Genomic DNA, 16,894 nt, shown 5'->3' with positions numbered 1-16,894 from the left:
TCTACATCGACACAGGTCCCTCTAATATAAAGTTGTAACCTTCTATTTGCCTTGTGAAGTAAATACTGAAAGTGTCAACTAGGTTAAGGTACGTAAATGCAAGACCATACAATTTATTGTCAGAGTGCCATTTCTGTGGAAAATTCTGGAGCAAAACCATGGTGGTGTGGCTGACAGGATTGGTGTGAGGGCTATGGTAGGACCCCTGCTGTGCCAACGTGGGGTCTGGAATAGTGATGTCCTCAGCTGTGAGGAACAGGACCAGCTCTATAATGCTTACCTGACCCCCCCCAAGCCTGAGCACATGAAAGCCTTGTGAAGAGTGGGGGACAGAGGGAGCTGTAAGAGATTCATGAGCCGATGGAAGAAATATTAAAGGAGGCCTTACGTACTTTCTAGAATTTTAGAATGGGTCTCGCTTAATATACTTAAAGGACTTTCTGGCCACAGGATGTGCTTGCTCTCTCCTCTGACATGTGGACCCTTCAGCAATAAATATTTGTCTTAATGAATGAATGAATTCTTAGGGCAAGAAATTACATGAAAAGAGTGATTGGGGAAGGAAGGCAAGTTTTTGCCCTTTGATTATATTGCTACTCTTAGAATCAATTGGGAGATTTCAGTCTGAGACAAAGGATTGGCTTTAGTGTACCTAAAATATTATGTGCATATATATTTTTCTGAGGAGAAAGAGCAAAGGCATTCACCGGCTTCTCTACAGGGTCCACGTCAGCCACAGCTTCAGCCCTCCTGCTTGAATGAATGCCTCTTAGAATCTGCATTTGAAATAATATCTAAGTGTATGCCTGGCATATAATAGCAACTCAATAAGTATTCTGTCCTCTTGTTATATGTAAGATGGAGATGACATTAATAAAATTATTGGCTTGTACTTCACAGGGTTGTTAAGAGGGATCTAGCAAACTATTGGACTTTCAAGGACTTTCATTCATTCAGTAGTTCTTTATGCAGAACCTACCAATTCTCGGGCCCTGTCCTACATGCAGGAGATACTATTATAAACAAAACAGATGTGGTCTCTGTACGATGGAGCTCAGAGTTCAGGTCACCATTCTTTGTGAACTGTTTAAAGTACTCTACTCAGAAAAGTAAGGAGGTAGACATGTCTCCACACCTATATTCAAGTGCATTTCTGTGATATGGCCACCTTCACACCCTCCCCGAAAAAAAAGTAGAAGTAAACTCTCATCTAAGGGGCCATGTCTGCATTGTCACAAGAACACTCAAGTGAAGTAGCCTGTAGGCCTAGGCTTAAGTCCTAGCTCTGTCTCTAACTAGCACTGTGACCTGTGCAAGTCACTTCCCCTTTCTGGTCCTCAGTTTCCTCATTAAAGTTACAGGGTTGGGCTTGGTGGTCCCTAATGTTCTCTGATATCTGTCCTGCATCCACACTGTGAACTCAGTGAGGGCCAGCTCCTTGTCTTTGTTGTCTGTGTATCCCCAGGACCTAGCACAGTGCCTGGCACTCCAGGGCTCCATCTCCGTTCATCTAACATTCCCAGATCTAGCCATTGTGGAAATGAACCCTTTTTTAATGCATATAACCGGGCATGTCCAGGAAGTAGTGTAACAGATACCTTGGGCGAACGATAACAAAAGATGTGATTGAACAGTTAATTTAGGACCATTGGGAAGGACCCAGAATTGTAGTGACAGAGATGCCATGAAGGGCAGAGAGGGTTGGCTCTTATTTTCAAGAATATCCTGAGAAAGAAAGAAGCCTGGCCTCTGCTTCTTACCCCCACTGCCTCCGCAGAGATAAACGACCCAGAGTGATGATCCAGCAGCTGCATGCCTGAGGCCTTCCCTCTCGCTTTTGTTGTATATTTTGCAGAAAAAAAAGGGGGGGAGTGGGAGGGGTGAGGTTAATGCCTTGAGTGTGAGTAATTAGTCATTCAAACCATCAACATTTACAATGACAGGATTTGAGTGCCTACATTATTGTGCACTGCTCTAATAGTTTACCCCTGAAATTTTCTGCCTGTATAATGTTTCTTAAAATATATCACGGGAACATAAAAGATTTAATGCAGTGCTTTGTACAACCATTAGAGTTTGAAGTCAACTGAACCTCCTCAATGCTCTATCCTGGATGCTGACTGTAATTCTGCTCTTAATTGCCATTTAGAGGAGGGAAGGAAGGCAAGTCAGGGGTTTGGAACCTGATCAGCTACGAAGTTGGCTGTGAGACCCACACAGAATCCTTCATTAAAGTCCATATGCACACTTGAGTAACTGATATATTTATTTGCAATGACAGTTGTGCTGTTAGAATATCAAAGGCCTTAGAGTAGGGAAGCAAGCTTTCTGATTTTGCCGAGCCGGCCTCTGAATTTATTGAAGGATGTGCTTCCCACTAATAGACACGTTTACCTCTGGTCTGTTTCCCAAGTAGAGATTATAAGTGTCCTTTCTTTCAGATCTATCATGTAACCTTCAAGTGCCACAGTTTCATATTCTTGCATTCAGTATATTTACATCTTGGCAACTTTCTTATTTTCCAAGTAATGTTTTAAAATGCTCTTGGTTCACTTGTGTATCAGATTTGATTCTGACATTTTACATTTCTGATTCTTTTTTTAAGCCTGTCTTGCATCCTGGGATGCGTCATTAAGACCAGCAAGGGGTCTTATTACATGATGTATATTAACACATTTGCAAATGTTTCTCAGCTTTGAAGCTGTACGTTTTTATTGAGAAAACTCTGTATGTGTGCATATGTGTATTTTCCTCAGTTCCTTCTGAGTCCACAAAAGGATAACTGTGTAGTGTGTGTGCAGAGCAAAGAGAGCTCCATCTCCACGAGACGAGAAATGACTTGACCTAATTTATAGGTTTGTTTGCTTAAGGTACCTCAATACCGAACATTGTATCTCGTGATTCCTTGTCAGAGGTTTGGGCCCAGTTCGGGTTGTCGGATGTCCAGATGGGGCTCAGCTCCAGGAGTCAACATAAATTAGGAAATCCACATAGGATGTAAGGAGATCCAGAAAGCTGATTGGGGAACTGAAATTTCTTTGCTGCAGATTTGATACTTCTTAGGCCTTTCTGGAGCAGGGAGACCCATGAGATGTTCACAGAGACAAGTGCTGGCTTTCGCCACATGTGTCTGTGAGTCAAGCATCCAGTGAACAAACACCGAACACGGCTGTCAGGTAACAGCCTGCTTAGGTATGACTTATATTCTTCTTACGCCATCATTAACACCCGCAAAGCTGCCTCGCTGCAGAATATTTTCTAGGTGTTTGTGCAAGAGCCGAGCCGTGAGAAGGGTAACCTAGGAAAGTGGAGCAGCGAAGGTGTTATGTAGATTGTGGGACTGGCTTTTTTGCCACTAAATCAAAATGTAGTAGTTGGGCAGCTCTGTGGTTCTGCCACCCGAGCCTCCTGAATTGGATAAATCCTGTTTTGGTTTTCTTTTTGCGGTACGCGGGCCTCTCACTGTTGTGGCCTCTCCCGTTGCGGAGCACAGGCTCCGGACGCGCAGGCTCAGCGGCCATGGCTCACGGACCCAGCCACTCCGCGGCATGTGGGATCCTCCCGGACCGGGGCACGAACCCGTGTCCCCTGCATCGGCAGGCGGACTCAACCACTGCGCCACCAGGGAAGCCCATAAATTCTGTTTTTTAAGTTCCTTATTGAGTTGGCAGTGCTTCTTGTGTTTGTTGCCTGGACACCTGACTCAGTGAAGCAGTGAGACGACACAGCAAACGGAGGCACTGCACAGGCCCAGGAGGCCGACGGCTTGGCAGAGCAGAAACCTGCCTCACAGCCAGCAGTTTCAGTGATGCTCCGTAACAGCATCTCCATTAGCGTGACCCCTCCCCTGGGCACGTCGCCCTCATTCTTTCCTGGGCCCTTGCCTCAAGGGCAGAGCAGCTGCATAGGATTTACTGGGTGCATTTTCTGTCAGTGCTGAGGAGAGCTTGGTTTACGATTCCTCTCAGGAACCCTTTGCTTTCTCCTTGCGGTTTGGACCAGCCTCACGCAATCCCATAGTTGACCTGAAGCCAAGAGAGTTGTGATGATTTAAGTGGAGCCACTTAAGTTATCTACATGATGGCAAAGAATCTTAGAAGCTTCCCACCTTCCTCAATCTGCCTTATTTCCACGACTCCTCTTGAGACTTCTTTTTTTTTTCTTTTGGTTTCATATCCCATTTGTGATTACCAGAAGAAGAAATGACTACAGCAAGGCTCACCTATGTAGGGCATGATGAGGAATAATACTTACGATGCTTCTAGCCACTTTATGTTCTAGGCAACTTATGCATATAAATAACCTTGCACAGTAGGCTTTATTCCAGTTTACAGAGGAAACTGAGGCTTAAGAGTATTGAAATAACCTGCCTGAGATCACAGAGCTAATAAGTAATAGAACTAGAATTTTAAGTCAGCTCTTCCCTTGGCTAAAAACTCATTCCCTTTTTACTACCACTATGTTTCAGATGAGTAAATAAGCAAAAAACAGAACAAAACAAAAGCAAAAAACGGTCTCTGAAGGTTGGTGAGGATGAACAGCAACTAGAACTTTCATACACTGCTGGTGGGAGTGTCAACGGGTACATCTACTTAGGAAAACTATTGACAGTATGTACTAAAGCAGAATATACCCTATGACCCAAAAAATAGACTTCAGGAATATTCCCAACAGAAATGTGTGTGTGTGTGTGTGTGTACACCAAAAGACATGTATATAATGCCCATAGCAGCATTATCTACAATAGATAAAAACTAGAAACAACCCACACGTTCATCAAAGTAGCAGAGATAAATAAAACATGATATTTTCATACAATAGAATTGTCTACAGCAAGTGGAGAACAACAGCCTACCACTACACCTCACAACATGGATGACACCCAGACATGGTGTGTGAAAAGACATAAAAGAGTATGTATTGTGTGATTCCGTGTATGTAAATTTCAAAAACAGATAAAACCAATCTATGGATTAGAAGTCAAGAGTAGTGCTTACCTTTGGGGGTGGTATGAATAACAGGGGTGAGGACACAAGAAAGGCTTCTGGAATGCTGGTCATGTTCTGTATTGTGATCTGAAAGGTGGCTACTTAGGTGTGAGTGGTGTTTACTTTGTAAACATTCTTTGAGTTGTACCCTTAAGATTTGTACATTTTGCTACATGTATATTAGATAAACATGCTTATCTCCCCCAAATTCTCTGAGCAGCCAAATGGTAGTAATGGAAGCTACTTGTAATCAGGTATCTGCTAAGCTTTGGTTTCCTTGTCCATAAAATGTAGAGGATATTAGAATATGGCTCACTGCTTTCTTGTGGGGAGTCAGTGAGAGAAGTCACATCAGGTGATTGGCAGAATGACTTCAATAAATATCAATGACTGTGGTTATGTTCCCACAACTATTCAGGCACTCTACATACATCCTGTCACCAGATCCTTCTTACCACCTTGCAAGGCAGGTGGCATTGTTCTCCTCTTTCAAATGAGGAAAACTAAGTCTCCCAGAATTTAAATCCCTTACCCAAGGTCACACAACTAGGGAATGGCAGAGCATGATTCCATTTCCAAGGAGGTGATGGTCAATTTCATGTAAGACAGAAACCACACCATGAAGGATGAATAAGGGATGGTGCTAGGATAGAATGGAAAAGTGGGACTGATGAGCTGCATTTGGGGCCAGGAAAACTGGGTGCAGGCCCAGACTCTGCCCCACTTTCCTGTGATGACAGAGAAGTCGCTGGATGTCTCTGGAATTCATCTCAAACATGAGAGTTTTGAACTGAATTTTATTCCCTGAAGTGCCTTCTGGCTCTGTAGTTTTGTGATTCTCCATGTTTGTCATTCTATGTACAAGGCATCTTTAGGACCTGGCTCCATGAGCTTAAACCCATTTTTCATGTGAAACCTTATTCTATCAGTATCTTCTTGGGACTTTCCTGAATGCCCCTATCCTTTAAGCAGGTTTAATTGCTCCTCTGTTACAGGCCCATTGTCCTACTGTAGCCATTTGCCTTCTGTGTCCTCCGTGGACTATAAGCCCCTTGTGGGTGGAGACTTATCTCTTTTATTTCCATGCCTGCTGCCTCAAACAGTTCACACATTCGTGGAAATATTTTGTTTTATTAACTGTTTAGATACAGTGAAAGTCCTTTTTAAGTAATGTGTGAGAGGACAGCCTGGGGCTGTGCTAGACTTAAAGTGGAGACCTAGAGAGAACTTTTCCTTCATGTTTTTAATTTTATTTGAGGTCCAGGAGAAATAGTAACAGAGGCACTGGGGAGAAAAATTATTAGATAACTTTGTAGCTCCCCAGCATGCCTTTATGAAATCTGAAGTTTGATCAGTATTATCAGTGAAAATCTAAACCCTTCCCATATGGAACAACCCCACTTAATTTAATGTCATTTTACTTTATGAGACAGTTAATAAACAGGTACTGTATTTAAACTTGTGAGCATAGCCCTCTATATTTAGCTTTTTCAGCTTTAATGGAACTATAATTTTAATCATGATTATTACTTTACATTTTAATTATAATTCGGTGTGGCTTAAGTATACATTTCTGAGAGTGATTGTGTAATGAAAACAGGAATTAGCTTTTCATTAACAAAATAATGGGAGAGTTCCCACTGCATTCTAGTCTGTGCTCAAAATCTACGGGTGGGGGGGGGGGGGCTGGCCTAAAAATAGCAAGGGGAGTTTAACATTTTGGTTAAAAACATGTTTCTAAATTGGCTGTGTTCACAACCCCATCTCTTTTGCTCCATCCTGCTTTATCTTGTTCTCTTTCTTTACAAAAAATAAAATAAAATCTTGAAAGAGACTCTGTGTCTTTGAGATATCAAAAGGTTTACTATTTTTATTTTTATTTAGATAATTAGCACCATGGAGCCTCAGGTGTCAAATGGCCCGACATCCAATACAAGCAATGGACCCTCCAGCAACAATAGAAACTGTCCTTCTCCCATGCAGACAGGGGCAGCCACAGATGACAGCAAAACCAACCTCATAGTCAACTATTTACCCCAGAATATGACCCAAGAGGAATTCAGGAGTCTCTTTGGGAGCATTGGTGAAATAGAATCCTGCAAACTCGTGAGAGACAAAATTACAGGTATGCTCTTCTTCGATATTCTAGGCTTGGGATTCACAGCTGCGTTGTTCCATTAGATGTGCAGATCTTAGCAGAAATGCATATGTGTGGTGATGCCTTTTGAGTGTCTGCAGCGTGTATCCTGCATTCAAGGTCAGCGTGGGTACACAGTCATAAACTCATGCGTATGTATACTACATGAAACCATACTGCAGACTGGTAGGACTGGGAAGCAGATAAAGATTTTGCAGCCCCCTCAGCTTTAGTTTATGTGAAATGATCCTTTGGCTGTGTCCTCTTTTATTCTTAATCAGCCACCCCTACCCTTTGTTCTTTAGTTCACAGTTCTGCCCTCTGCCCTCCCTATACTGGTTTTTATCTATTTATCCCTTTCCTCTCAAACATTTGGTTTGCGTGTGTCCAATGTATTTCCATGTATCTGAAACTGTCTTTTAAAGGGGGCCATGGTGGTCACAACTGCCCATTGTCCCTGGGAGAAATAGGCCCCAGGGATAGCAGATGATTCTGGAATAAAACTACCCTGTAGTAGGAGGGAGATGCTTGATGAAGGTATTTTATCTTATTTATTTGTTTGTTGTGAAGATACTCTCTGAGAAGTCAGAGACTTTTTACTTGAAATTGAAACAATACCCTATACTTCAATACTTGAAAGTTTTAGGTTCTGATTTTTTTCTAACTGACAGCCATTTACTGAGGACTTAATGTTTGCCAGATACTGACGCTATTATCCTTTGGGGCTGGGGATGAGGGTAGTTTCCTTGTAATCCTTCTGGAAGTGGGAATGTTTTCTTAGAAAAATACTGGACTACATAGTGACGGCAGTGAAGCTACTGCTCTCTGATGCTCCCGTCCTAAAATCATTCACACTCAGCTTTGAGTATTTGTCATTTTGGGGTGTTGACTTTTGTTTCCCTCTCTCTGGACAGTTTAATTGAAGAGCAGCTGGCCTATATAAGAAAAAGGAAACTCTAAAATACAGAGATACATTATCTTGATTTTTAAATCAGAGAATCCAGTGTATTTATGTGCATGTAGCTATATATATTCTCCATTTCTTCTAATTCACTTGTTAATTTGTCCATTTATATTAAGTATTTTGCAAAATCATAAAACTAAAATAACTGTCGAAAATATAAGTCACGTAACCCTCTAAACATAATTTCCTCTTCTGTAAAATTGGAAAAGAATACTTATCTCAAAGGGCTTATTGTGAGGATTAAAGGAGAGACTGGATATATACTGCCTAGCACAATACCTATTGCATAGCAGTCTCTCAGTAATGGGGGAGCATGTTATTATTATAGGTACAGTTAGTATGTTTCAAGGAGAATAGCTAGAACAGAGAAATTTTATCAAGGTCTCCAAATGGGCCAGGGCTTTGGTGTTCTTATCCCAGAGCCCTGGATCATCTATCCTTTGACAGAACTGCCTATGCTCTCAGAAATCCAATGTTTAGATTCCTGAAGAATCTTTATATAATAGGATGATAATTCAAACCAAATTAAAACCAGTTAACCATATGATTCTTCCTCCCACTCCTGTATAGAAAATGTATTTTTGGTGTAGCCTTACCTTCTAAATAGGGACTCTGCCAGCTATATTAGTGAATATTATTAATTACCTTTTCAAAAGAGTTCCTTTAGAACTATAGTAAGATTTTTGAGAAGTACTGATTCGTGGTGTTGTTCCTTGTTTTCTAAAGACACATGTTTAAACAAGCAGATTCCTTTACTGAAAGAATGCTAATTTGGTAGTTCACTGAGTGTATTTGAATAAGAGTGACAGCTTCGAAGACAGCCTTTAATTTGGTATACGAAACCAAAATTGTCAACTTTGGTTTGTTTAGCACCCTCTCCAGCACAAGCAGAGACATACAGTAGCATCTGAGCTTAAAGAAGAAGCTTAACGGGTTGAAAGCAGAAATACAATGCAGGCATACATTTATAATTATGCATTTTTTTTAATTCAGGGGGGAAAAGAATTTTATTTGCAGAGAACGTATGGGAATGAGGCAGGGAAATATAGAGAGACCAGAGATATTTGCCCTCATTTGGCAGCAGTGTTTAATAAAAGTAGAACTTGTGGTTGTAAAGAGTGCTTATTAAATTCTTCATTTACACTACCTAATTAATTCTAGCATTTTAAATTAACAGTGAAACTGGTCCCTGCTGTACCATTCCATAGATGCAGCATATTTCCTCTATCCACCCGTTGTTCAGGTTTAATTGGCTACGCTAAAAGTCAGAGAAGGAGGGAGAGAGAGGGCTGTAGGGAGGTGGAGAAGGAGTGGGGATCGCTCTGATGGAAGACGCTCTGAGGCCTACATTTGGGGTTAAGTGATAACGCAGGCTGGGAGAGGTGAGGTTTCACACCAGCCAAGTTAAAAGGCTGCTGCTGGTGGTTCAGAAGTCAGGGTAAATGACATCATAGGTATTTTTGTTGCCCTGATTTTTAACATCCCCAGTCCCCCTTTTCCTCCAACACCTCCTACAGATCTCAATGCATCTTGATCCTGTGAAGTTTACAAGGAGTTCTAAATATCCAGTGGGAGGATTTGGGGGGTGGGAAGTGGCAAAGAGATAAGAATTCAAGATTAAGATTTTCCAGCCTAACCACTCCCTAAGAGAATGTAATAGATTCCCTTAGAAGGTTCTGGCTTCTAAAATGGAGAGAGAGAGTAAGAGAGGGGGCGAGGTGGGGGGAGATAGAGAAAGAAGGAAGGAAAGAAAGAAGGAAGGGAGGGAGAGAGGGAGGGAGGGAAGGAGGGAGGGAGGAAGGAAGGAAGGAAGGGAGGGAGGGAAAGAGAAACTGTTAATGGTGTTGCCAGTAAGCTGGCTTCGCTCCTGGCTATAGGTTGTCAACGAATTCTCCGTTTGAATTTGGGCATGGACTTAAGTGTTGTGGTACTGAGGACATACTTGTTATTATTTATCAAGTACTTACTCTATGCCAGGTACTTGCTAGGCACTGAAGATACCTTATTTCACTTAACATTAAAAACAGCCTCCATTTTCTTAGATGAAAACACGGAAGCTTAGTGAGGTTAAGTAACTTCCCCAGACAGCACAGCTATTAGCAGGTGGTAGAACCGGGATTCACCCCCAATTTCCAAAAGCGTGATCTTATGTGGAAGCACGTGCAGGGCGCCCCTGCCTGTGGTACCTGAAGATCCCTGCTAACCCTCAGCCCATAACCCAATGAAACACTGGGTTCCTCTGAGTAGCAGTTGCTGGCCGCACTCTGCATCTAATGTACCATGGCTTAAAACAATACTCCTGGGCTTCCCTGGTGGCGCAGTGGTTGAGAGTCCACCTGCCGATGCAGGGGACACGGGTTCGTGCCCCAATCCGGGAAGATCCCACATGCCGCGGAGTGGCTGGGCCCGTGAGCCATGGCCGCTGGGCCTGCGCGTCCATAGCCTGTGCTCCGCAACAGGAGAGGCCACAACAGTGAGAGGCCTGCATACCGCAAAACAAACAAACAAACAAACAATACTCCTGTGTATACCAGGAGGCAAAGATAACAATATTTATCATCCTCTGGGGATATAACTCCGTCTTCAGTGGAGACCCAAATTTATGGAAAGTGCCAGGTTTAAGGTTCCCTTACAGTGCTTTTGGACATCTCTGTTAATATCTTCTCAGAGATACTAGATTTTCTTTTTCCAATTGGGAAAGGCTGCTTATCAGGATAATCTAAGTACCAGGGAGAGAAGACGTGTGTCCCAAGTCGCTTTTGTGTGCAGCTGTGAACACAAGGAGGCTCTGGAAGCTATGTCCTTTATTTTTCTCCTCCATCCATCTGCAGCCTCTGCTGCTAGAGAGGAAGAAAAGCGGCATGTGGCCCACAAGGATTTATGCAACTGAGGAACTCAGGCAAAGAACACCAAACCCCTGGTAAAAATTCTATTATTCCCGTGGACTGCAGATAATTGAATTCGTTTCTTCTTTTTTTTTTTTTTTATTTTGTTGCCTTTTTGCTTTTCAAGCTTTGAGATTGCGTTTCCAAATCCAGGTTCCTAGATGATCGGTATTTGAGAGGAGGAAACATATGGCTGAACCAGGATAGAGTTAGGTGGCTCAGGGTATGTCTTAAAGCCAGAACAGCTGGAATGCTAAACTGCATTTTTATAATTGTCCCTCTTGTTATCACTTCTCTCCAAAAGGAATAGAGAAAGCATGGGGGAAACTAACAGAGAAAAATCGCCAGAAATAAATCCGTGTGCAACAACAAATAGTTTTGATCTGCCGGTCTAGATTGTGTGATTATTTGCATCATAGAGATAAAAAAAAGAATTATACTTTTACTTCATGTCACTCTCCATGTGCCCATACAATGCAGTTTTTAAGAGGAGTCTTCTATCCATTTCAGGCAAGTGAGAGCTCTGAAGCAGGGGTTTTGAGGACAGCGTGGTCCAAACTGAACACTATCGATTATAAAACTGAATCTATGGAGTGACCACTATATGGAATAGATTATGTGGGCTGTGGATGTCTGAGAAAGGGTGAAGTCTGTGTTAGTTGGAGCTATTGGCCGGAGTGGGGCGGCGGTGGTTGAAAGATGGGGTTAGGATTTAGGTAGAGGGAAGAAAAGCAAAGGAATGGAGCTAAAATTCCAGTCTAAGAACAAAAGACTTTTTTATTCCTCTGTGCTTTGGACAAAGGAAGTAGAGCTGGGGCGTGCCTCTTTGGAAGCAGTAGTCTTATATGGAAGCAGCATTGCCAAGTGAAGCTAAGCACACAAAAACACCAAGACAGTTAGAGTTGCACCCCAGCGGACAAAGACAACACTTCCTAAACCCCACCTCTAATCCATCTCTTCATTTCTTCCTTTATAACACATCTTTGGCTTAATTAATATTATCATTTAGTGGAAAGAGCAGAATAAGGCAAAAAAGATGCTTCGCTACTGGAGACATCAGGGTGAATTCTTTGCCACAGGCTTTGTATGTAGAATCACACCTCTAATTAAAGGAACCATCTCAGTTTTGATTCAGTGACATTGGGTAACTTCTCTTCTTTCTCGGATTTGTGAAAGTGCTAATATTCCTGTATGTCCCTCTCAGGAGGTAAGATGTGGAGTGTGGACTACAGCAGTGGGGGGTTGGGCAGAGGGCTGTGTCTGTTAGAGCATCAAGGCCAAGAGGCATTACATGGGATACAGTCTCTTGGGTTAAAGAGGGAGAGGAGAGTGAGGGTTGTGGGTTACCTCATGTTACCTCATATACAAGGAACGACTAATAGGGACACTTTGAGAACTTAATTGTTTTGCTTCTAAGATAACTTTATAAACAATAAAAGGTGCTGAAAAAAATCCTAAAATATGAAAGTGCTTTGAATTCACTCCTGAAATGTGAATTCAGCCCTAGGGTAAGTTTTATTAGTATAATTTCTGACAGCACCCAGCAAAGATGAATAAAAATAATAGCAGCAGCTTTTGTATGTTTTTGTGTGCCTTCTGTGTGTTCTGGGCACTATATTAAAAGCTTTAAATATAGTTGCTCATTTAAATAGTAAATTGGGACTTCTTGGAGATTCATAATCATAGCCAATGTTTATTGAGTACTTACTATGTGCTAAGCATTGTGCTAAGATCAATAAATGGAGTTTCACGTAATCCACAAGACAGTCATTTTACAGTCAAAGAAACTTGGACTTATGAGCAATTGAGTCATTTGCCCAAGGTGACTTAGCTCCCAAGTAGGGGAGCTGGGACTTGAACTCTTGGCTGTCTGACTAATTGTGGGTTATCCCATTATAGTTTATCTCTGGCAGTTTCCCTGAAGATACTAAACTGACATCTCCCCTATACAAACCAATTCAGCTTATATTGCCTAGGGAATGAAAACTTTTAGTACAGGGAAAATATAATTAGAATTCAAAATCTTTTGTTTTGGAAAATAGCATGCTATGCATTGAATTAAATAAATGCCAGTGTTTTTCCCCTTTTTTCCTTTTTTTTTTAACATCTTTATTGGAGTATAATTGCTTTATAATGGTGTGTTAGTTTCTGCTGTATAGCAAAGTGAATCAGCAATACGTATACATATATCCCCATATCTCCTCCCTCTTGAGCCTCCCTCCCACTCTCCCTATCCCACCCCTCTAGGTGATCACAAAGCACTGAGCTGATCTCCCTGTGCTATGCGGCTGCTTCCCACTAGCTATCTATTTTACATTTGGTAGTGTATATACGTCCATGCCACTCTCTCACTAATGCCAGTGTTTTTAAATTAAGCAGGTTGCTGCTTACCTGAACAAGGAAGCATAGACTTGGAGTGGTTTTTACCTTCAGATTCTCTCTTCACAAAATACCCCTCACTGTGTTCTCCTTTTCTTTATCTTGCAAGCACCGTATTGAAATGGATCCTGCCTTAAGTTTAAGTATACTTAAAACCCGGCCTCAATTATGCATATCCAAGAAAATCCCAAGATATTGATTAGCTAAATGAACTTTTCTACATGCATATCAGAGGGATATTCGTTAACGATGGGAAGAGTAGAGGAAATAGTAGCATTTATCAGCATATTTTGCTGCTGATTTTGAAAATGTACTTGGTACAGTACAATGTGCCTCTTGAATTCAGAGGAAAATCAGGCAGATTTGCATCTGTTATTTTATTTATCACCTCCCTGCAGTCATTTTATACGTATTCCACAAAGACGAATAAAAGAATTTTGAATTGTTGACTTGGGGAGGGGGTTGATTATTATTGGAGGTGAATGGAAAATTTTTAGGTATGGAGAAGATTTGGGAAACTAATGCAGTTACAGAACAGGAGAATAGGGGTCTGCTTTATTAAGGGGAACTTAGAGAACGTCAGAACGTTAAGTGCAGACAGTAAGCCATGTAATCATTGTGCCTCTTACACACCCATCAAGGGCAATCAGAGACCTCCCATCCTTTCTAATTAGGACAGGTTGGCAATTGAGTGGAGCTGTGAGGTTTAGAGTTTGTGCAGGCACAATCTTTTTCTTTTGACACATTTCTTTCCCCAGGACGGCAATAGGCAGGATTATAGACCAGGTATGGTTTCCTTTTGCCCCCTGGCTATCTTTCCCTTCATCTTCCCTTCCAAATCAGAGGGTTCTGCCCTGCTTCTGAACTCAGATAACCCGTAGGAAAATATTCTCACATCCCAAGAGAGATGTCTCAGAGGATTTTTACCTAGGATGTGAATCAGGACTGGGTATTTTAAGGATTTTCTATTTCTGTACTTTAGCTGACTGTTTGGTTCATAAGACCAATTCCTTGTTCACTAACCACCCCTCCTTCCCCCAACACATAAACACACCCGCCACACACACACTCACTCATTTCCCCCTTCTCTGTAAAATGACCTGGTTGATTGAGACTAGGAACTAAGCAGGAAGGTAATGTCAAACTGAAATTTCCACACATTATCTAAAAATGTAATTCATCAGCTTCAGGGTAGGAGGAAAGTGCTTTCTGAAATGTGTTAATGGGAAATTCATTTTTTTCTTGTCTTCTGTGAGCTGTGGTAGTGGTGATTTCTTTTTTCACTCTGCCTCCACCCTGCCCCCATTCCACATTTCCCTTACTGCTCTTAATTGATGAACTCTGTTATCTGTCTTTTATTCCTTGTTAGAACTAAAGATCTTTTTAAGTTGCCTTTTTGTTTTTTCTATGGCCCCAAATTGAACTTTGATGGGAGAAGATATTTCTAGTTTGGAAAGAAGATAAAATTCAGATGGAGGCCATATATTTGTATAAGGCTTTTACATTTGTAAAACATTTTCAATCGGCCAATTATATTTATTTAGTGTCTGCTCCCTCAGGCCAAATAAATGTTATTTACTTTCCTTCTCTTCTCTTAAATTCTGTATCAGGTTCTGTGAGGAAGCTAAAAAGGGTAAGACATAGTTTGTGCCCGCATGTTGCTGCTAGCAGGGCCAATGAGTGGGGGAGGCCAGGACAAATCACAGGACCCTACAGAAGCCTGCAGGTCTGGGAGGGGCTGGGAGCCTGCTTATGATGCATAAAAATGGTGCCACCTTGCTGTTTTGTGTGGGGGTGGGGGGGGGTTGTTTTGTTTTTCACCAAAGCCCAAACTCACCTTTCCGGACCCTAGCTGTTAATTTCACTGGAAAGATAGCACAAAAGGATTCATAACAGAACAATGAAGTTGGAGGTTTGCCTACTGTGTGTCAGCTACAGTGCTAGGCACGCTGTATATGTTATCTCATTGAAGCTTTGTACCAGTTATGCACGGACAATGGTATTGTCCCCATTTTACAGATAAGAAAGCCAAGGCTTAGAGTCAGTTAGCTGGAGAGTGCAAAACCTATGGTCTTTCTATTCCCTTACCTGCCTCTGCTGAATGAAGAAGAAGAAAACATCAGCTATGGGTGTTCAAAGGATAGAAAGATCACTGTGGGCTGGGGTTCTCAGAGCAGGTGTCAAATAGGAGCAAGCCTTGAACTTGGTAGAGAGTACATTGTAGTCTGTGTACACAGACCAGTACACAGCTGAGCCAAGTTTCAGAGATATCTTCAAGGGATAATGAATAGAATAGTCAGGACTACTCTGTGAGGTAAAGTTAGAACCCCCTTTGTGTTTATGAAATAAGTTCAGAGAGTTTAAGTAATTTATCCAAGGCCATAGCTAATAAGTTCTGGAGCTATGATTTGAACCCAAGTCTGTCAGACTCCAAAGTGTGTTCCTTCTACTTCGCTAATAAATAACCTGACCTAACACAGGAGGTGGACAACTTTCAGACTTCCCATGGTGTCTGTGATTTGAGAATCATTGTTTTTCTTGCTGAGGTCAGGGCCATGTTCTCTGAGTGACTCTCTTTCCACCTACTTCAATTTCTTGCTGATTTATAAGTTTGGTTTTCTGCTTGGCCCTTGTTTTGTAGTTGGATGTCTGGTGAAACAAGGCACCATTTACACTAAGTGGATGCAGCTAATTAGGGTAATTACCCTAACTCCTAGGGCTGCTAATAGAATTTCTCATCACAAACGTCTTAAATCAGATTAAATAGTTTTATTGGTAGTATGAGCATAAAATATATACTTAATAATCCCTGATATTTGCCTTTCATGTTTATTTTCAAAGATTTTTATATTCAGTACCTCCTCTGACCCTATTAAAGTAGCCAATATAGGCAATGTCTATACTTACTTTACAGATAAGGCCAGTGCACCCCAAAGAAGAAACATTTGGCTTCTTATTTTCCTTTCTTTTTCTTCCTCTCTTTTTTATTTTCTTGGCTTGTTTCCTGTCCTGCCTCATTATTTATTTATATGCCATTTGATCCAAAAAGGATTTGAATTGGCTTATGAGATGGAAAAGAGCTAAAATTAAAATAGCCATAGATTTTTTAAAAAAACAAGGTAGAAGGGAAATGGGTGTAGAATGGTAAAAGGAGACCAGAGAGAAAATTTGTAAATTATGTGTCACTAGGTGACTTGTCTGAGAAGTAACAGACCACCTGGCCCCCTAGTCTGTGTTTTCTTTATGTCAAGGAAATATGGATGGTGACAACCTTGATCCCCTTCTCAAATGGTAACCAGGATCTCAGCCCTTCTCCCCTTCCCACCACACTCACTAGAGCCTCTGATCGTGGAGCCCACTGCCAGCTCTACTACAGGATAGGATATGAAGCCTGAAATCACATACATAGAGTTTTCCTTTTTTCAAATTAAATCCATGTTGGATTGATCGAGTTGTTTTTTATGGCCAGAGCAAGCAGCCACACAGAGAAGCTGCCTGAGTGGAGTCCCTGTTTTCATTAACATAGGGTGTAGACAGTGTG

General features: G+C 41.6%; 1 protein-coding gene across 8 annotated transcripts in view; it reads left to right on the top strand.

Annotated features, from left to right (window-relative positions):
- The window catches only part of ELAVL4 (ELAV like RNA binding protein 4), a 90,880-nt gene that overhangs the window by 32,397 nt on the left and 41,589 nt on the right, over positions 1-16,894 (top strand). For 7 of the 8 annotated variants that reach the window (XM_027110687.1, XM_027110682.1, XM_027110686.1 and 4 more), the window contains exon 2: positions 6,873-7,113. In XM_027110687.1, coding sequence (XP_026966488.1) covers positions 6,873-7,113 — 241 coding nt within the window. Of the gene's footprint in view, positions 1-6,872; positions 7,114-16,894 lie in introns of those variants that run through there. The other variant, XM_027110689.1, reaches the window with a different exon arrangement.

The sequence above is a fragment of the Aethalodelphis obliquidens genome, unplaced genomic scaffold (assembly GCF_003676395.1).
Source record: "Aethalodelphis obliquidens isolate GAN/ISIS:26980383/991018 unplaced genomic scaffold, ASM367639v1 scaffold9, whole genome shotgun sequence".
Taxonomy (NCBI): domain Eukaryota; kingdom Metazoa; phylum Chordata; class Mammalia; order Artiodactyla; family Delphinidae; genus Aethalodelphis; species Aethalodelphis obliquidens.
Note: the sequence above shows the minus strand (reverse complement) of the source record. Positions and strands in the feature narration are given on the sequence as shown.